General features: G+C 44.2%; 1 protein-coding gene across 2 annotated transcripts in view; it reads left to right on the top strand.

The window, feature by feature from the left end:
- Window positions 1–22224, top strand: part of BRINP1 (BMP/retinoic acid inducible neural specific 1) — a 754539-nt gene that overhangs the window by 229697 nt on the left and 502618 nt on the right. For both annotated transcript variants that reach the window (XM_063432378.1, XM_063432377.1), the window contains one exon: window positions 6157–6326. In XM_063432378.1, the coding sequence (XP_063288448.1) occupies window positions 6157–6326 (170 nt within the window). The remainder of the gene's footprint in view (window positions 1–6156; window positions 6327–22224) is intronic.

Here is a 22224-nt window from a genome sequence, read left to right as displayed (position 1 = left end):
TCTGTGTCAGTGTGTATCAGGGGCTTTGAGGACAGGTGTCAATCCATACCTGCCAAGTGACCCTATGTAGGGGGAACAGTCCCTATTCTGCTCTGTGTCAGTGTGTATCATGGTCTCTGTGGACGGGGAACAGTCTCTATTTTGCTCTGTGTCAGTGTGTATCATGGTCTCTGTGGACGGGGAACAGTCTCTATTCTGCTCTGTGTCAGTGTGCATCATGGTCTCTGTGGACAGGGAACAGTCTCTATTCTGCTCTGTGTCAGTGTGTATCAGGGGCTTTGAGGACAGGTGTCAATCCATACCTGCCATGTGACCCTATGTAGGGGGAACAGTCTCTATTCAACTCTGTGTCAGTGTGTATCATGGTCTCTGTGGACGGGGAACAGTCTCTATTCTGCTCTGTGTCAGTGTGTATCATGGTCTCTGTGGACAGGGAACAGTCTCTATTCTGCTCTGTGTCAGTGTGTATCAGGGGTTTTGAGACAGGTGTCAATCCATATCTGCCAAGTGACCCTGTGTAGGAGGAACATTCCCTATTCTGCTCTGTGTCAGTGTGTATCAGGGGTTTTGAGGACAGGTGTCAATCCATATCTGCCAAGTGACCCTATGTAGGGGGAACAGTCCCTATTCTGCTCTGTGTCAGTGTGTATCAGGGGTTTTGAGGACAGGTGTCAATCCATATCTGCCAAGTGATCCTATGTAGGGGGAACAGTCTCTATTCTGCTCTGTGTCAGTGTGTATCAGGGATCATTAGGATAGGTGTCAATCCATATCTGCCAAGTGACCCTATGTAGGGGGAACAGTCCCTATTCTCCTCTGTGTCAGTGTGTATCAGGGATTTTACTATCTTTATTCAGATTCAAAAATTACAATTCCAGGAAAAATTTAACAAACATTTACAAGAACATGTTATGCACATCATAGAAACAACGTGAACCTCTTTAAAGCCACAAACTTAAGACAAAAAATACGTACACACAATGTGTAAGGGTTTGAAAGAATATTCTGAATCCTTACATGTTTACTTTATCGTTTGTTTGATTTTTGTGAACCATATATAAACTACAAGCAGCGTGAAAACTATAAAAACTCAAGTGGCCATGCTGATCAAATTAAATAGTATGCTTTACACAGCGTATAAGGGTGATGTCACAGCACAACGGGAATCTAACAGGGGAAGAGGTGAAAGTCATCCTCCCCCTCCCACGTCCCCGCCATATCTGCCAAGTGACCCTATGTAGGGGTAACAGTCTCTATTCTGCTCTGTGTCAGTGTGTATCATGGTCTCTGAGGACAGGGAACAGTCTCTATTCTGCTCTGTGTCAGTGTGTATCAGGGGCTTTGAGGACAGGTGTCAATGTTAGGTGATTTCTGCCCTTTATGGATTAAAACCAGACTGTGCATCAACTGTGTAATTTTCCATGGGAGTTTTGCCATGGATCCCCCTCCGGCATGCCACAGTCCAGGTGTTAGTCCCCTTGAAACAACTTTTCCATCACTTCTGTGGCCAGAAAGAGTCCCTGTTGTTTTTAAAATTCGCCTGCCCATTGAAGTCAATGGCGGTTTGCGCGGTTCGCGAACATTTGCGGAAGTTTGCGTTCGCCGTTCGTGAACCGAAAATTTCGGGTTCGCGACAACACTATTCCTATATTTAAAAAGGGTTCAAAGTCCTTGCCTGGAAATTATAGACCTGTGAGCTTAACTTCTGTAACTGGGAAAATATTTGAAGGGCTATTAAGGGATAATATTCAGGAATTAATTGGGGAAAAAACTTTGTTATTAGCAATAATCAGCATGGTTTTATGAAACATAGGTCATGTCAAACTAACCTAATTGCATTCTACGAAGAAGTAAGTAGAAGTATAGATCAGGGTGTTGCAGTGGATGTGATCTACTTGGATTTTGCCAAGGCATTTGATATGGTTCCTCACAATAGGTTAGTCTTCAAACTAAAATAAATTGGTCTAGATGAATATTCTTGTTCTTGGGTAAAACATTGGCTTAAGGATAGAGTACAACGAGTTGTAATTAATGGTAAATTTTCAGGCTGTACAAAAGTGATAAGTGTTGTCCCTCAGGGTTCTGTTTTGGGACCACTTCTATTTAACATACCGTATATACTCGAGTATAAGCCGAGTTTTTCAGCACATTTTTTGTGCTGAAAAAACCCAACTCGGCTTATACTCGAGTCAGTGTCTGTATTATGGCAATTTACATTGCCATAATACAGACTGGGGGCTGGCAGCGAGCGCTTACCTCTCCTGCAGCTCCTGTCGGTCAGCTCCCAGTGTAAGTCTCGCGAGAGCCGCGGGGTCATAGTGTGGCTCTCGCGAGACTTACAGTGTGAGCTGACAGAAGAGCTACACGGACCGGCGCGGAGGAGAAGGGAGTTGACAGGAGCTGCAGGAGAGGTAAGTGCTCCCTGACAGCCCCCCTCCCCCACTGAACTGCCAATGCCACTGGACCACCAGGGAAGGAGAGCCCCCCTCCCTGCCATGTATCAAGCAGGGAGGGGGGACAAAAAATATTAATAAAATAAAATAATATTTATAAAATAAAAATAATAATTAAAAAATATTAAAATAATAATTTAAAAATAATAATAGAACAAAAATGATTGAAATAATAATTAATAAAAACAATAATCAAAATGCCCACCCCCACCAACACATACACAAACACACACTGCATCACACACACTCACACTTCATTCATATACACACACTGCATTCATATACACACACTGCACTCACACACACACGCACACTGCATTCATACACACACACACACTGCACTCATACACACACACTGCATTCATACACACACACTGCACTCATACACACACACTGCATTCATACACACACACTGCACTCATACACACACTGCATTCATATACACACACTGCACTCACACACAGAGCATAACAGAGCAGTAGGGGTAAGTCTACTGTCTGTTGTGTCCCTGTCCCTCTACCAGCAATCTTTCTGCTGCCCAAACACAGCAATGTATGCATAGGCGTGCGCACGGGGTGTGCCGGGTGTGCCTGGGCACACCCTAATCCCCGCGGCACGCCTATGGATTGAGTCCTGCAGGAACAGAGTTCCTGCACTTTTTTTGTGCAGGAACGCTGTTCCTGCAGGCACTCCGCGCCCCCTTCCTCCCCCCATGTCCCCCCCGGGCGGCTCTCTCAATATCAGCCGCGGCGAGGGAGCTGTGAGCTCTCTGCTCCCTCTCGCCGCGCGCTGCTTGCTGATGCTGGGAGCCGGAATATGACGTCATATTCCGGCTCCCAGCTACAGCAGACAGCCTGCGCGGCGAGAGCAAGCAGAGAGCTCACAGCTCCCTCGCCGCGGCTGATATTGAGAGAGCCGCCCGACCCACTGGACCCCAGGGACAAGTCCACTACAGCACTCCAGGTAGGGAGGCTGGGTGGACATTTTTTTTAATTAAAAAAATAATAATGTCTGTGTGTGTGTCTGTGACTGTGTTTGTGTGTGTGTGTGTCTTTGACTGTGTATGTGTGTGTGTCTGTGTGTGTGTGTATGTGTATTTGAATGTGTGTGTGTGTGTGTGTGTGTGAATGCGTGTGTGTGTGTGTGTGTGTGTGTGTGTGAATGCATGTGTGTGTGTGTCTGTGAATGTGTGTGTGTGTGAATGTGTATGTGAATATGTGTGTGTCTGTGAATGTGTGTGTGTGTGTGTGTGTCTGTGAATGTGTGTCTGTGAATGTGTATGTGTGTCAGTGTATGTGAATATGTGTGTCTGTGAATGTATGAGTGTGTCTGTGAATGTGTGTGTCTATGAATGCATGAGTGTGTGTGTGTCTGTGAGTGTATGTGTGTGTGTTTGAGTATGCGTGTCAGTGTGTATATATATATATATATATATATATATATATATATATATATATATATATATATACACACACACACACATATATACATACACACACTGGAGTGTATATTATTTTTTTGGGGGGGTGGGAATCTTGGCTCCCACACTTTTTTCCCCAGGACTTTATTCTCCCCTGTCAGCTCACACAGAACCGGCGCTGAGTGTCGGCTCTGCTCTAAGCCTCCATGGGCCGGCGGGGAGATCAAAGATCTACCTCACCGACCCACAGCAGCATGAAGGGAGGCAGGAGAGGACCCGGGGAGCTCTAGACAGCAGCTCTGCCAGGTTCCTCTGGCGAGATCTGAGTGTTGCCGCGGCAACGCTCAGATCTCACGAGAGTTAACTCTAGCCCCGCAGGCTAGAGTTCACTCTCCACTGGACCACCAGGGATGGCACATGGCAGCAAGGATCCCCCCTCCCTACATAAGGTAAGAAGGGAGGGGGGATATTTACTAATCTGCCCCCACCTCCACAATCTGTCCAAACATACAGCACACACACACACATACAGCACCCACACACAAAAAGCACCTACAGACATACAGCACTCTCACACAAACAGCACCCTCACACACACACAGCACCCAAACAGCACCCACACACATACAGTACACATACAGCACCCTCACACACACAGTACACTAACCGCACCCTCACAAACACACACAGCACCTTTACAAACACACAACACCCTCACACACAGCACACTAACAACACCCTCGCAAACACACACACACAAACAGCACCCTCAGAAATACATGACATCCACACACATCACACAAACAGCACCCTCACACAGCACACTAACAGGACCCTAACACACACACACAAACACCCTCACACACAAACAGCACCCTCACACACACACACACAGCAGCACCCTTACACACACCACCCTCACACAGCACACTAACAGCACACACACACACACACACACAGCAGTGTATGTATATATGTGTGTGTGTGTGTGTATATATATATATATATATATATATATATATATATATATATATACATATACATGCGGCGTGTGTTTGTGCTTTAGGGTGCACACCCTAATGCAATAGGCTGCGCACGCCTATGAATGTATGCAATGTCATAAAAAACATGCAAGTGTGTATACAACATGAATAATATGTTGGAGGTTATAGGGAGAAACAAGGATAGGAGTAGATGGGGTATCAGTGGTTAAGTATTTATGGGGGAAACAGGAGACCCTGTTAGTGAATGTAGACTTCTTATTTTTTATTTATTTTTGATGCAACTGCCCTAGGGTTTTTATTTAAATGGACACTATAGTCACCCAGACCACTTCAGCTCAATGAAGTGGTCTGGCTGCCAGGTCCCTGCGGTTTTAAACTGCTATGTTTGCATCTGAAGGGTTAAAACCTCAGGGACCTGGCAGCCAGACCACTTCATTGAGCTGAAGTGGTCTGGGTGACTATAGTGTCCCTTTACATTGCAGGGTGAAGACAGCCTATAGTGTCTGTCTTCCGGACAGCCACTAGAGGCGCATCTGCGATGCTGGAGGCATATTATGCCTCCATCACGCAGAGCGTCCATAGGAAAACATTGAGAAATGCTTTCCTATTGACACTTTGAATGCCGGACGGCACAGCCACGCATGCACTTTCGGCCCTGCTGACGTCAGATAGGGGAGCTGATGTCGATGGGGGAGGAGAGATAAGCAGTGCTGGATTATGATAAACTGCTGAAGGGGTTTAAACCCCTTCAGCGCCCCAGGAGGGGGACCCTGAGGGTGGGGGCACCCTCAGGGCACTTTAGTGTCAGGAAAACCACTTTTTTTTGTTTTGCTGACACTATCGTGATCCTTTAATAATTTTATTATTACCACTATTTGTGATTAGGTGTACACTTGTGAATTCAGGAATTTGAATTATATTTATTTTAGGATTTAGATTTGTAACCTGTTTTTGGTGCCCTTACTTGTCTTAAATATGTCAAATTAATGTTTTTGCGCTCTGATTTACAGCTATATTTTATTTCATATTTTTTACTCATAGCTATAATTTTAAAATAACACCTTCCTTTGTTCATATGGTTTGTAATGTGTATAGTGAGGAACATTGACAGTGGGAATGTTCCATTACCCTGAAGAAAACAATCTATATGACACAAAATGTTTTTTTTTGCTCATCTAATTGTTTACACTTCAGTGACATGGAATTTCATATCCACCTTTTTCCTCAAATTATTTAAAATCTTCTTGGGTTTGATACCCTTGCTTTTGACTCCATATAGGTGAGGAAGCACTGACTATGTACATGGACAAAAGTCGCCTAGACAGACATTCAGGCAGTGAAAATCAAAGTATGGAGTCTCTGTATCATCTGGCATCATCTTATTTTGTGGACAGAGATGGAACAATGAGGAAACTTCATGAAATTCAGATATCAACTGGCGCCATTAAGGTAGATGGAAAAAGTGAGAAATTTATATAAATCTATATTTAAAATTGTTTTGTTTTAAAGTGTAACTGGAGTTGAGCTAGTCAGTGTTAATTAACCTTTACCTCTTTGCCATCAGCAATTGCAGACACTGACACTTTTTCATGTGCCCATCATGAAAGAGTATGAAGCTTTACTGAGATAAGTATTAGAATGTGCTTATATATATATAAAAAAAAAAAAAAAATACATTCATTTTCTTATTTTTTTTTAGTTAGGAAAATGTTGAAATTCTGTAAAAAAAATGTCATTAATTTTCAAAATTGTGGTCAACCGTTATTGTCTATGGCCCTCTGGCTGCTACCGGCAAATATTTAACAACTTTTGGCGACACGAGAGTTAACAATTTGATAGCTGTCTAGCACTTGCTTGCCAGCCAGCGCAAAAAGTATAAAAAAAAAGTCTGCTTAAAAGGTAGCAGTATAACTAAACTTATAAAAGTTACACCCCACCTCAAGTGATAAAAACAACAATGTGCTGGGGTGAAACACACACACAATGTACAGGGAGTGCAGAATTATTAGGCAAGTTGTATTTTTGAGGATTAATTTTATTATTGAACAACAACCATGTTCTCAATGAACCCCAAAAACTCATTAATATCAAAGCTGAATATTTTTGGAAGTAGTTTTTAGTTTGTTTTTAGTTTGAGCTATTTTAGGGGGATATCTGTGTGTGCAGGTGACTATTACTGTGCATAATTATTAGGCAACTTAACAAAAAACAAATATATACCCATTTCAATTATTTATTTTTACCAGTGAAACCAATATAACATCTCAACATTCACAAATATACATTTCTGACATTCAAAAACAAAACAAAAACAAATCAGTGACCACTATAGCCACCTTTCTTTGCAAGGACACTCAAAAGCCTGCCATCCATGGATTCTGTCAGTGTTTTGATCTGTTCACCATCAACATTGCGTGCAGAAGCAACCACAGCCTCCCAGACACTGTTCAGAGAGGTGTACTGTTTTCCCTCCTTGTAAATCTCACATTTGATGATGGACCACAGGTTCTCAATGGGGTTCAGATCAGGTGAACAAGGAGGCCATGTCATTAGATTTTCTTCTTTTATACCCTTTCTTGCCAGCCACGCTGTGGAGTACTTGGACGCTTGTGATGGAGCATTGTCCTGCATGAAAATCATGTTTTTCTTGAAGGATGCAGACTTCTTCCTGTACCACTGCTTGAAGAAGGTGTCTTCCAGAAACTGGCAGTAGGACTGGGAGTTGAGCTTGACTCCATCCTCAACCCGAAAAGGCCTCACAAGCTCATCTTTGATGATACCAGCCCAAACCAGTACTCCACCTCCACCTTGCTGGCGTCTGAGTCGGACTGGAGCTTTCTGCCCTTTACCAATCCAGCCACGGGCCCATCCATCTGGCCCATCAAGACTCACTCTCATTTCATCAGTCCATAAAACCTTAGAAAAATCAGTCTTGAGATATTTCTTGGCCCAGTCTTGACGTTTCAGCTTGTGTGTCTTGTTCAGTGGTGGTAGTCTTTCAGCCTTTCTTACCTTGGCCATGTCTCTGAGTATTGCACACCTTGTGCTTTTGGGCACTCCAGTGATGTTGCAGCTCTGAAATATGGCCAAACTGGTGGCAAGTGGCATCTTGGCAGCTGCACGCTTGACTTTTCTCAGTTCATGGGCAGTTATTTTGCGCCTTGGTTTTTCCACACGCTTCTTGCGACCCTGTTGACTATTTTGAATGAAACGCTTGATTGTTCGATGATCACGCTTCAGAAGCTTTGCAATTTTAAGAGTACTGCATCCCTCTGCAAGATATCTCACTATTTTTTACTTTTCTGAGCCTGTCAAGTCCTTCTTTTGACCCATTTTGCCAAAGGAAAGGAAGTTGCCTAATAATTATGCACACCTGATATAGGGTGTTGATGTCATTAGACCACACCCCTTCTCATTACAGAGATGCACATCACCTAATATGCTTAATTGGTAGTAGGCTTTCGAGCCTATACAGCTTGGAGTAAGACTACATGCATAAAGAGGATGATGTGGTCAAAATACTCATTTGCCTAATAATTCTGCACTCCCTGTATTAAAGATTTCTCCCAAATCTTCAATAAAGTATGACAATTGAAGATTATGCTAGCTTTAGTGTACAGATAATCTTAATTTTAATAATGACAGGAGGTGAGTATTTTGCATAATCTTTCTTTACTAACTCCATAGCAGCAAAGAAAAGAGTGACATAACTGAGAACCAATCACAATGCAGTATAGAGTATAAGAGGTGTAATGTATGACATTATTTCCTCTTTAAAACATGCAACACAAGGGGCGTGGCCGACAGCCAAACTTAATGGACGCACATTAAACTCGCTGCCTCAGACTCGCATACAATCCACAGCAATCGGAGACTTTAACAAACAATGGGTAACCCCAATAAACACTTGAATCCCCAAGGACAACCGGGGAAGACACCAACAGCAAAATCAAGATCCTTAACCCGATACTTTAAGGAAAATCCTGATCGATCACCCGAGGCCGCGGCTGCGGCCTCGAGTATCCTAGATATGGATTCCACCTCAGATTCACAGCCACACAGCCCTTGCTATTCAGAAAACTCACAGCATATGGATAAACGAGACGAAACAGACATACGACAAATGATTAAAAACTTACTATCCAAGACGGACATCCAACTCATGCTGAATAAAATGGAAACCTCCTTCCAATCTAAAATGGAGGAAATGGGCACAGATGTCCAGCAACTGAATTTAAGGGTCCCAGACCGAGAAGAAGAAAAATACATATTACAGGCACAAATCAGGAACATAGCGACAACATTAGATGCCCAAATCTTAAACTGGACATCATCACAGCGCCATATCGACGACCTCGACAATAGAGGCCGCAGGAATAATCTGCGGATCAGAGGCATACCGGAATCCCAAGGAGAAAATATAACTATGCTTCTTACAGAACTCTTCAACTTAATACTAGGTAACTCTACGGATAATGTTATTTTATTAGACAGAGCTCACAGATCGCTTCGACCGAGAGGCACATCGCAAGAAGCCTCAAGGGATATCATATGCAGGTTACACTATTTCAGTGTAAAAGAAAATATAGTGAAAGCCCTGAGAGAGACAAATCAGCCGCTACTCTTCCATAACAATCCAATCCAAATATTTCCAGATTTATCTTGGTACACTCTTCAAGCGAGAAGAGCTCTTAAACCCATTACAGAGTTACTAAGACAACGCAACATAAGGTACCGATGGGGTTTCCCTTTCGCCCTGATCGTTTCAATGAAAGGCACTATACATTCTATCACGACATTCTTAGATATACCTCCTTTTCTCCGGGCACTAGACCTCCCGAACCTGTCAGTTGTGGACTGGAATAATCCACCGCCTAATCAAGACTCATTACCTCAATCCCAGCGACAGAGATGGCTCACGCCTGCCAGGAAGAGACGCACTGACCAGAGATTTCAGTCTCCTGGACAGAGGCTGAGTAAACTTCCAACGGAAGGCACTCCACAACGGCAAGGCTCGCGAGACATTCGTCCGAACTAACCAACAAGCATTTTACCCGACATATTTGCTAATCCTCTGAACCAGTGGGACTTCTTCAAAATTTTACTCCAAGAATTTACTCATCACTTTTATTGAATCTTCCTAGAAGCCAGCTTCCCGCATCTAGACGTATAAACGCACCAGGATAAATATTAGGCTGTCATTGACACTATCTAGTAACTACCGTTCTTATTTACAAGTGACTTCCACGCATTGGAATTGTATTTGTATTCCTTTCAGATGACAACATGCAACGATCCGGTAAAATCTATCAGCTCAGGTCGTATATCCACATTATACAGTCGGTCATATTCTTACATTTTACTCTAAGTTAATTACTCATAAGATAGACATAGTCAACGTCACCATACTCAGTCTTCAATAACTATAATCTTGATGGGCGCTTGTTTGCCCTTCAACAATAGCTGTTTATAAGGGATATATACTTATTTCATGTTTATGCTGTAATACTCATAGGATTTTTGTTCATAAGGAAATTGAGGCACTACAACATTCTCACACATCAGACAGACGCTTATTATACTGTCACACAACACTTGTTAAGCGATAAGAGTGTAACGATATATGGTGACTATAGTACATAGATTCTTACAAAGTACTCAATTACTATGGACACTAAGATTTTGAAATAATTTCTTTCTTTTTATAACAACGCGAGTAAAGTAGAGACACTTACCTTTACACAGTTCCATGCTACTCCCTCCTGAACGGAGAATATTCCCTTAAAGGGACTCTATAGTCAACATATAAAAGCAAGAAAGACAGGTCCCCCAGCCTTCCTTCTTGCTTTTATATGTACTTTCATTTATGAAAAAAAAATTCCGGAGCGTTTTTATATTAAAAACTTACCTCCGTTCCAGCGCTGAGCTCCCAGCCATGCCGCGCCCCCTTTTTCGTCAAAATGACGAAATTGCGGGGCCGAATAGGACGCTTCTCACAGAGAAGCGTCATCGCGATGTGGTGCGCATGCGCGGCTTCGCGCTGCACCAATCGCGTTCTTCATAGAGCGCCATTGACAGCCGCCCTATGAAGACACTCAGCGCTTTACCGCACATGTGCGCGGAATGCGCGTTCGCGAGCTGAGCTGTCTGACTGACAGCTCAGCTCGCTTTCTAAAACTAACAATAAGGGGGGGGGGACCTACTGTCCCCCCCGGCCCCCACCCACCCTAAAACTAAAAATAAGGGGGGGACCTACTGTCCCCCCTGGCCCCCACCCCTGAGTGGTGGGTGGGGGCCCTAAAACTAAACATAAGGGGGGACCTACTGTCCCCCCCGGCCCCCACCCATGAGCGGTGGGTGGGGGCCCTAAAACTAAAAATAAGGGGGGGACCTACTGTCCCCCCCGGTCCCCACCCTGAGCGGTGGGTGGGGTCCCTAAAACTAACAATATGGGGGGGGACCTATTGTCCCCCCCGGCCCCCACCCCTGAGCGGTGGGTGGGAGCCCTAAATACAAAGTTAACCCTCCCCCCCCCAAAAAAAAACCTTTAACTAAAAACCTGTAAAAAAAAAAAAAAATGAGATAAAAACAACTTACCATTCGATGTTTTCTTTCTTCTAAAATCTTCTTTCTTCAGCCCCAAAAAAGGCCAAATAAAAAGCCATAATAACCGACGCAATAACAAAAAAAAAAAAAAAAACGAGCGCAAAAAACCAATCCATTTTCACCCATGGAGGGCTCCGCGCAGACTGAGCTTTGCAGGGCGGGGGAAGGCTTATAAAGCCTTGCCATGCCCTGCAATTAGGCTAAGAACACTCTGATTGGCTGGTTTTGAGTGCTCTCTGTCATTTTACACAGCGTGGGAAAGTTCTTTGGAATTGTCCCACGCTTGTAAAATGACACAGAGCACTGTGATTGGATGGCTTGAAATCCATCCAATCACAGTGCTCTGTGTCATTTTACAAGCGTGGGAAAGTTCTTTGGAATTTTCCCACGCTTGTAAAATGACACAGAGCACTGTGATTGGATGGCTTGAAATCCATCCAATCACAGTGCTCTGTGTCATTTTACAAGCGTGGGAAAGTTCTTTGGAATTTTCCCACGCTTGTAAAATGACACAGAGCACTGTGATTGGATGGCTTGAAATCCATCCAATCACAGTGCTCTGTGTCATTTTACAAGCGTGGGAAAGTTCTTTGGAATTTTCCCACGCTTGTAAAATGACACAGAACGCTGTGATTGGATGGCTTGAAATCCATCCAATCACAGTGCTCTGTGTCATTTTAAACCGTGTGGGAAAATTGAACTTTCCCACGCTGTGTAAAATGACAAAGAGCACTCTGATTGGCTTAAACCAGCCAATCAGAGTGTTCTTAGCCTAATTGCAGGGCGTGGCAAGGCTTTATAAGCCTTCCCCCGCCCTGCAAAGCTCAGTCTGCGCGGAGCCCTCTATGGGTGAACATGGATTGTTTTTTTTTTGTTGTTTTTTTTTTAATTGCGTCGGTTATTATGGCTTTTTATTTGGCATTTTTTGGGGCTGAAGAAAGAAGATTTGGGGCTGAAGAAAGAAAGGAAACATCGAATGGTAAGTTGTTTTTATCTCATTTTTTTTTTACAGGTTTTTAGTTAAAGGTCCCCCCCTCATTATTTTTAGGGTGAGGGGGGTAGGTAGGGAGATAATTTTTTTTTTGGGGGGAAGGGTTAACTAGGGTCCCCCCCTTTGTATTTAGGGCCCCCACCCACCGCTCAGGTGTGGGGGCCGGGGGGACAGTAGGTCCCCCCCTTATTTTTAATTTTAGGGCCCCCATCCGCCGCACAAGGGTGGGGGCCGGGGGGGGGACAGTAGGTCCCCCCCTTATTTTTAATTTTAGGGCCCCCACCCGCCGCACAGGGGTGGGGGCCGGGGGGGACAGTAGGTCCCCCCCTTATTTTAAATTTTAGGGCCCCCACCCGCCGCACAGGGGTGGGGGCCGGGGGGGACAGTAGGTCCCCCCCTTATTTTTAATTTTAGGGCCCCCATCCGCCGCACAGGGGTGGGGGCCGTGGGGGACAGTAGGTCCCCCCCTTATTTTTAATTTTAGGGCCCCCACCCACCGCCCAGGGTTGGGGGCCGGGGGGAAGGAGAGCAGGTCTCCCCCCCTTCAACCACTATTGTGGCCAGAAAGAGTCCCTGTGGGTTCGGGCTTCAGCTGTCAGCTGAAGCCACTCACACAGCAGTGCTGACAGCCTCAGCACACAAAGCGCGTTCACAGTGCTTTGTGTGCTGATAGCCCGTCTGAAGTATTCACCCATGCGTGTATATGTCAGACGTGAATGGGGCCTTTTTAGGGCCTCTGAACTCGGAAGTCCCTCTGGTGGCCGTCTGATTGACTGCAACAAGAGGTGTTCCAAACTTCCAATGTAAACACTGCATTTTCTCTGAAAGTACAGTGCTTACAAGAAAAAGGCTGCAGGGAGCTGTAGCACTCACCTGAACAACCTCATTAAGCTGAAGTTGTTCAGGTGACTATAGTGTCCCTTTAACACTCCACATTTCATATAGTTCCAAATTTCTCACCACATAAACGATAACGCCCGACAAATCAATAGTAATGGTGACACTGTCTCTTTGTTGTCGCTTTTTCCAAAAAAAAAAATATAATAAAATAATAAACAATTATATTCCCACGGTAGCTATGAGTAATCAATATAAAATTATATCCTACTCAACATTCTCTCATAAGACTCTAGACACACTCTACTATTCACGTCACTCTACTAAGACTACTCCCTAACTCTCACGACTAGGAAAGACATACAGAATATTAATACACCCCACCGGACGAAGAGAGAAATATTACAACTCTCGTTCTCCGCTACAACATAATAAACGTTTGGATTGTGATTTGGGTCTTCAGCCTCAGCGCCAGTTCACGATCCCCAATACTTCTAGGTTCTATCTCTTGCGTCAAGATAGAACCAAATTTCCTTAAGGGAAAATTCCGCTATATACCTAAAATACCACCCTTTCCTCCTTCCTCTTATCCCTCCTCCTCACCTACCCTTTAAACTTCCCCTGGTTACTAGGTTTCTTAGAAACCTTACTTAGCGAGACCTCTAGACTCCCCTAGACTTCAACACCAAAGCCATAGCTGCTATTCTCCAAAGGGGCGTACACACAAAGACACAAAATTATATCACCGTATCAGAAACTGTTAACTAGTTTTACCTGATTTTAATCTATATAAGTGCTATTTTGTTGTATTGTTAATTTACTAACTAATTGTGTTTTAATCTTGTATTATTTCTATCCTGGTTGATCGAGCTATATCCTGGGTATTGGAAAACCAAGACCTCACTTATTAATAGATAATTCTTATTAAAGAACCTTACAGTGCTAACTCCTCCAATCTCTCACATAGGAGCTTTCATAGCACGAATAACTTTAAATTATACTCCAAAAAGAGAGACACAATTCCAAAAGCTGATTCTCGAAAATAAGACATGCCTAACTCCATACCAGAAACTCACAAACTTTCTTATCTTAAAACTTTTATTACAATTTATAACTTTACCTAATAGGGAACTTAAACTCAATTGCATAAATTCCTCATAGGGAACCTCCTCCTCATTTCCCGATTCCCTACAAAACCCAATCACGCCACAACTATACTCACAACAGTGAATATGACTACTATACTTGTTCACACACAAAACACAAAGGGTTTGAATTCTCCCGAAAAAAGAACAATTGCTCTTAATGATTTCAAAAGATACAAAGCACACATAGTGTTTATTCAGGAAACCCACTTTAGGAAAAACTCCCCTCCCAAACTATGTAATAAAGACTACCCTCTAGGATACTTTAGCCATTTCTCGGAAGCGAAATCCAGAGGAGTGGCAATCCTCATAGGGCAACACCTACAATTCACCTTCCAGGAACAATTGGTAGATGATTCTGGGAGATTTGTATTTGTGAAAGGCAAGATAGGCAACTCCCCAGTCACCTTGGCAAACATTTACCTGCCAAATAAAAAACAATACTCTACCCTCCAAAAAATCCTACGCAAACTTTCTATATTTCAAGAGGGGATCCTAATTGTAGGAGGTGATTTCAATATAGCTTTAGATGGTATTCTAGACACTACCTCCAAGTCTAGAGACTACCAGTCTCAATCGCGATCTCTCATTAAAAATTCCTTATATGGGGGGCGGAGCCTGGGACTGATCCCGACTGGACGCACATTCTTCCAGCTCCCGCTGAAAATTAACTTTAACCGACAAAAAGGCGAAATTGCACAGAAAATACAAACTCACCGAACACACCGATCGAACCAGGGTGCCGGGAGGAACAAGCTGATGCCCTTCTTCCAGCCCCCGAGGACCAGTAAGGCCAAACGCAAAATTCAGGCCTACCGCCAGCCTACACTCCACACCCTGGAGACTTACCTTCACGGCTTCTGGGGACATAACGAGCCAAGAGCGGAAGGGGAGAACCCCGCGACATCCGCGGACACCCCAACAACAATGTCACGCCGCTCCCAGAAAGGTCGGCAGAGCTCCCAGCAGAACAACCCGGCATCGGGGAACTGCTGCAACGCAAGGCACCACCTAAGATGGCGGCGGAGGAGACTTCACTGCACTAAAGCGGCCCATGCTATCGGCCTCACCACAGGCAACCCCTGTACCCACATCGCAGCCTCAACCCACTGACCAGCCACAGAAGGAACGGAAGGGACACGACGGGTTAAACTCCCAACCCTTCAAGAATCCGCTACGGAAACTGGGGAACACACCCTGGCTACGAAACAGGATCTCCAACTATGGATGCAAGCACTCCAGGACTTCATTGCCGCGGACATAAGCACCATAAAGGCAGAGGTACGGCAAAACACAGCCAGGGTGAATACATTGGAGGAGAACATAGCACAAGTTACAGGTGACATGTCCCACCTCCAAAAAACCTTGCATGATCTACAAACGACCCAACAGGCGCTAGCAGTACAGATATCCGCCCAGGGGGACCACCTGCGCCGCACCCACATCAAACTCCGGGGGGTACCCGCTACAATCTCCCAAGCCGAAATACCTCACTACATCAGGAGGCTCCTGAACACGATCCTATCACCCCAGGCTGCCCAAAAAAGCACCCTACAGGGCACATACCGCCTGCCAACTGGGCCCAACTCACCTTCCGCAGGAGCAAGAGACGTCATCATCTGCTGCACCACGACACAAGATAAAATCACCATACTGACGGCAGTAAAAGGCAAGACACCCCTGAGTTTCGAAAATACCCAATTGCTTTTTTTCCAGGACCTGACAAGGGCAACCCTGCAATGGAGGAAAACAATGCACAACTTAACCAGCCGCCTGAGGGCAGCAGGAGTGCAGTATCAATGGGGGGCACCCAGGGTCCTGACAATCACGCACAACGACAACACCTACAAGGCCACGTCGGAGGCGGACATACCTGCTATACTAGCAACGCTAGGACTCACAGAGACACACAGGAATACGGGAGCAGGTAGCTCATCTCAGATGGGGGACCCTGCCACGGCGTCCTCTTTTGTACCTCAACCCTCGGGGAGTTCACACACAACTCCCTGACGCAAACCTGTACCCCATAGCCAGTTCAAAGAGGACTCAGCCACCTACACCAGGGACATGGTTCAATAGGTCCTAACGGACTCTCGGTTTGCAACTGTTTTATGTGCAATTTTTCCTTTGTATTTACTTTGTTTTCCCGTACACTCACTTGTTCATGTCGGTTTATACCTTTTAGAGTTTAGCCAGGCCCACCAGCCCACATATAGCCTCAGAGGGGACACGCAGAGTACAACACAACTCACCCTCCCCCCCCCCGCCACCCCCTTGGATAGGGGTACCCACCAACGCGCAACAAAACACCATAACGCACATCACATAGCAACCCATGGTAACCAGACACACTGAACTATAGCGCCTACCCCGCTCGTCACAAACTTGTAACATGCCAGACTAACCAAGCGCTGAGCTAGGGCACATAGCACAATCGAACTAAAACACAGCTAGGCAAACAACATGGGTGCACAGTCCTACACTACGGACCACATCAGTAACGTAACCTGTTTGAAAAAGTTTAAACTGCGTGCAGACTCATGTGACAAGCCACTAACCCGTCTTTCTTTCTGTATGTAACACCACCTTTGTCACTGTAATGCAAGTAATATTAACATGCACCTTTAAAATAAAGAATTAAAAAAAAAAAAAAAGTCCTTATATGAAGCCCAGCTCTATGATAGTTGGAGAGCTATTCACCCCACGAAAAATGACTTCTCCTTTTACTCACCGTCCGCAGGTACCTACTCTCGAATTGATACCATCCTTCTTCAGCACAGATATCTTCCCCTTATACAAGCTGCCAACTATGGTCCGATCACATGGTCGGACCATGCCCCTTTGTCTTTGACTCTATCCTTATCATCCGCCTCCGCCCCTTTCTCTCAATGGAAACTTAATGATCTAATCCTAAAGGATAAAGCTACTTTAACTAAGATAAAATAAGTGGCATCAAATTACTTTTCTGAAAACTCATGCCCAGAAACAACTCCTATCATGACATGGGAAGCCCATAAAGCAGTGTTACGAGGGGAATTAATAAAAGCAGCAGCTACTTTGAAAAAGGTTAGGGAACAAAAAATAGAACAACTCACCAGAGACATAACTAACCTAGAAAACAAGCATAAATCCACTCTTTCCCTAGATGAATATAAATTACTCTCCAGTAAACGAACTGAACTGACCGCTATATTACATCTTCACGCAAAAAGAAAACTATCCTTAACAAAAAACACATATTACAATCAAGGAAGCAAAGCAGGTAAACTCCTAGCAAAATCTATACAACTAGAAAGACAATCCTCTTTCATCTCTGAAATCAAGAAAAGTGATGGCTCTTCGACGTGCCATATGTCGGAAATATTGACTTCTTTCCACAAATTTTACTCTCAGCTCTATAATCTCACTAATACCTGCTAAGACACCCTCCGTGTCTGTAAGTAAAAGCGCCGTTTAGTTCACCTTCCCCTCTCACCGTATCAATTCTCCGTTCGTATAAATTGTAATCCACGAACCATAACCAGGGGAAGCGGTAATCTCCCGAACGGGATCCGTGAAGGGACTCCGGTTCCCGAACAGAACCTCACGAACTGCCCCTACTAGCCGAACCACGACATCCACCAAGCGGCATACGTTACCAATAAGCAGTCTCTAAGCGTGAATAATAAATCCCCCCAATAACGAGACAGAAGCTCCGTATTGAGGGTCAAACAGGATCTGGCTTTACTGTGGGCTACCCGCCCGTATTTATGCGGGTCTCCCACTTGGTGACACTCCCCTAGGGGACCAAATGGAAGACTGAAATTACAGAAGTACAGGAGGACATTCCAGACATACAGTCACAGACTTTTCCCACAATGCAATATTTTTTCCCTCCTTCCTGCCCTGGAGATAATTGGGAAGAAATACAATTATCTCCAGGACAAAGACCCATCACCATTTTAAATATAAAACCAGAAAATACATAAAAATACATAACTTTATAATAACTGTACATTTCACATTCACATCACATATCCCCAGATAGCCGGGATCTGAGGGCACATTATTGACGAATAGCGCTCAGATCCCATACGTATAGTTCAATCGCCATGGAGTCAAAGTTCTTACAGTCTTTCGGCAGGCGATTGACTCCATGGGAAGGCTATCTGGGTTAAGTACTTTTCGTTGACGGTAAAACAGCCGGTGTTCGTACGGGTTTGTTGAGACAGCCAGGCGACCCATGGTTTCAGCAGTGTTCGGCAGAAAGAGTGTACGCTTTTAGTTCCATGGAATCAGAGCCGAACACCGCTGGGCTTTCGTACGGTTTAAAATGGTCGCTGCCTCGTGGTCGACATACGAACGACAGCCACCCTGAAGTCGGTTTAATTGAGAAGTGTCTGCGGTTAACCACAACGTTCTAATTGGGATCAAAAGGTTAACCAGCAGCACACTTCTCTTCTGGGTGACCATCCGTTCGGTAGCTTTATTCATTGCATTCATTTGTATGGCTATGATATTGGAAACAGTCATTTACACGGACGGGAATAAAATAGACAAATCCACCAAAAATAGACAGACGGATGGTTCTGTCACAATACCAAACCCACAACTGAAGATATTCTAGAATTTCTCAGGCCAAGAATAAAACGCACTATTCCCATCAACGAAATGACATTCCATAGCCCAATTACAATAGAAGAATTTTGTTCTACAGTCAAATCTTTACCTCTAGGTAAAAGCCCAGGTCCTGATGGTTTCACAGGAAAATATTACAAAGCTGTATCCTACACTCTAGCTTAACCTTTTATCAATGCGTACAATTTTCCTTTCCTCCAAGGCATCCGTGACAACGATTTGATAAAGGGAATCCAGATCAATAACCAAAAATACAAAATTACAGCATTTGCAGACAATCTTCTTTTCACTATATCGGACCCTCTCTCGACCATCCCTATCATTATTTCTGAAAATGCAATCATATGGTAAAATCTCTTTTTTTCAGGCCAATCTTACGAAATGCGACTTGATGCCAATTTTCATGACAGAAGCTATGAGCAATGTGATCAAATCAAAATTTTCCTTTAACTGGACAACCAATTCTATTAAATATCTGGGTATACACATCCCGAAAAAACTAGACTCTATTTACTCAATTAACTTTCCTCCCTTGCTTGATTCCATTACAAAAGACCAAATTAGATGGCGCAAACCATGTTTTGGGCTGTTGTGCCGAATCAATATCATTAAAATGAACATTCTCCCACGTATTCTCTACCGTATACAGACGATACCACTAACAATCCCAACTAAATTTTTCGTTACTATCAAGTCACTATTTTTGAAATTTATATGGGCTCACAACCCTCCACGCCTAGCTTACCAAACACTAACTATGAAACGAGAACTAGGGGGATTAAATCTTCCAGATCTAGAGAACTACTACAAAGCGACCCACCTACAAAGGCTCTATGAATGGACAGCTACACCTATCACTCTCCAATGGGTTGAGATTGAAAATAGCTTCACAGATACTTCGCTTCATACAGCCCCATGGATACATATTGATACTCACCTACTGAGACAGTGGAACAAGCACCCGACGATTTCAGCTACATTACATATATGGCTCAAGATGAGAACGCAAACGACGATCTCACCATACCCATCCCCTATTTACCCTTTAACTCTTAATCCACATTTCCACAAGGGAATTACTGGGAAACAATTTGGTTTTCAATATGATGGCCTATACCTGAAATTGTGTGATGCAACGAGTGGGGATAAACTAAAATCTCTGAGTGACCTTACTTCTTCCGACTCTCATTCCGGGAATACAAACATTTTTCTATGGTCAATTGAAACACTTTATCAACACTCAATCACTTCTACCAAAGGGAAATAGACCTATCACTAAATTTGAATTTCTTTCTCCCACCCACCTACGATAAAAACTCTCTCAACCATGTATTCCATACTCAGACAAGCATACTCACATAACCTTCCAAAATTTACTCTGAAATGGACAGATGAACTACAAATCACATTAACCAACGATCAATGGAAAACCGCTTTTATCTCCATTCATAAATCTTCTATCTCATCCCATGCGCAAGAATGCAACTACAAAAGACTAACCCGCTGGCACAATACACCAGCTAAATTACACAAATTCTACCACTCGTCTCCTGATTTGTGTTGGAGATGTGGCGATCCAAATGCCCACCACGCTCACATCTGGTGGCAATGCCCAATGATACGCAAATTCTGGGAGAGGGTTCACAAGATCATACAACTAATATTTCACAAACCCTTCTCATGCATACCGGAACACTATATCTTCCTACTGCCACCTCAAGAATTCTTGACACAGGAATCGGCCCTGTTTCGTCACCTTGCCATGGCGGCTTCCCAGCTGGTCCCAAAATATTGGAAACAATCCAAACCACCTTCGGTTCGAGAGTGGGTACTGAGGATTGAGGAGATTAAATTAATGGAAGAAATCACATCAGCCAAACTAGGGAGACTAGCTAAATTCCAGTCAATATGGGGCCTATGGAACACACATACAAATTGCAAGTTCCCCTTTCCAAATTAGAAATACACCACGGTAACTTGTATTTCCAACAACACAACAACAACACAAACTCCAGTTATTATTATTATTATTATTATTATTATTATTATTGCCATTTATATAGCGCCAACAGATTCCGTAGCGCTTTACAATATTTTGAGAGGGGGGATGTAACAATAAATAAGACAATTACAAGAAAACTTACAGGAACAATAGGTTGAAGAGGACCCTGCTCAAATGAGCTTACAGTCTATAGGAGGTGGGGTATTAGAAACATTAGGATAGGAAATATCAGGTAGGAGTGAAGCAGAGCTGGAGAAGAGAGCAAAGCACTATCCCATAGGAGAGAGCAAGAGACAGGTATGTAAGGGAGAGATTACTCTGGGAGGCCATACGCTTTCCTGAAGAGATGGGTTTTAAGGCCCTTCTTAAATGATTGAAGACTAGGGGAGAGTCTGATGGCAGTAGGCAAGTTATTCCAAAGGAGAGGAGCCGCCCGTGAGAGGTCCTGCAAGCGCGAGTTGGCCGTACGGGTGCGAGCAGCGGTCAGGAGGTGGTCGCGGGCAGAGCGGAGGGTATGAGGAGGGGCATACCTCTGGATCAGTGAAGAGATATAAGAGGGGCTGGAATTGTTCAGTGCTTTAAATGTATGGGTTAGCACTTTGAATTGACTCCTATAGGATACAGGGAGCCAATGTAAGGACTGGCAGAGGGGCGAGGTGTGAGAGGACCGACTGGATAGGAAAATCAGTCTAGCTGCAGCATTCATTACAGACTGTAGCGGGGCAGTACGGCTTTTGGGGAGACCAATCAGGAGAGGGTTACAGTAATTCATGCAGGAAATTACCAGAGCATGGACAAGCTCCTTGGTAGCATCTTGCGTAAGAAAGGGGCGGATGCGGGCTATGTTTTTGAGTTGGAACCTACAGGACTTGGCAACAAACTGGATGTGAGACTCAAAGGTGAGACCAGAGTCAAGTATGACGCCAAGACAGCGCGCTTGTAGGGATGGACTTATGTGGATATCACTGACTTGAAGGGAGAGTGAGAGAGGAGGATCAGTATTAGGAGGAGGAAAGACAAGGAGTTCAGTTTTAGAGAGGTTAAGTTTGAGAAAGCGTGACGACATCCAGTCAGAGATGGAAGAGTGGCAAGCAGTGACACGTTGCAGGACGGCCGGGGAGAGGTCCGGTGAGGAGAGGTATATCTGAG

This window comes from Pelobates fuscus, chromosome 9 (assembly GCF_036172605.1).
Source record: "Pelobates fuscus isolate aPelFus1 chromosome 9, aPelFus1.pri, whole genome shotgun sequence".
NCBI classification, from domain to species: Eukaryota; Metazoa; Chordata; class Amphibia; order Anura; family Pelobatidae; genus Pelobates; species Pelobates fuscus.
This window is presented reverse-complemented; position numbering and strand designations above follow the sequence as displayed.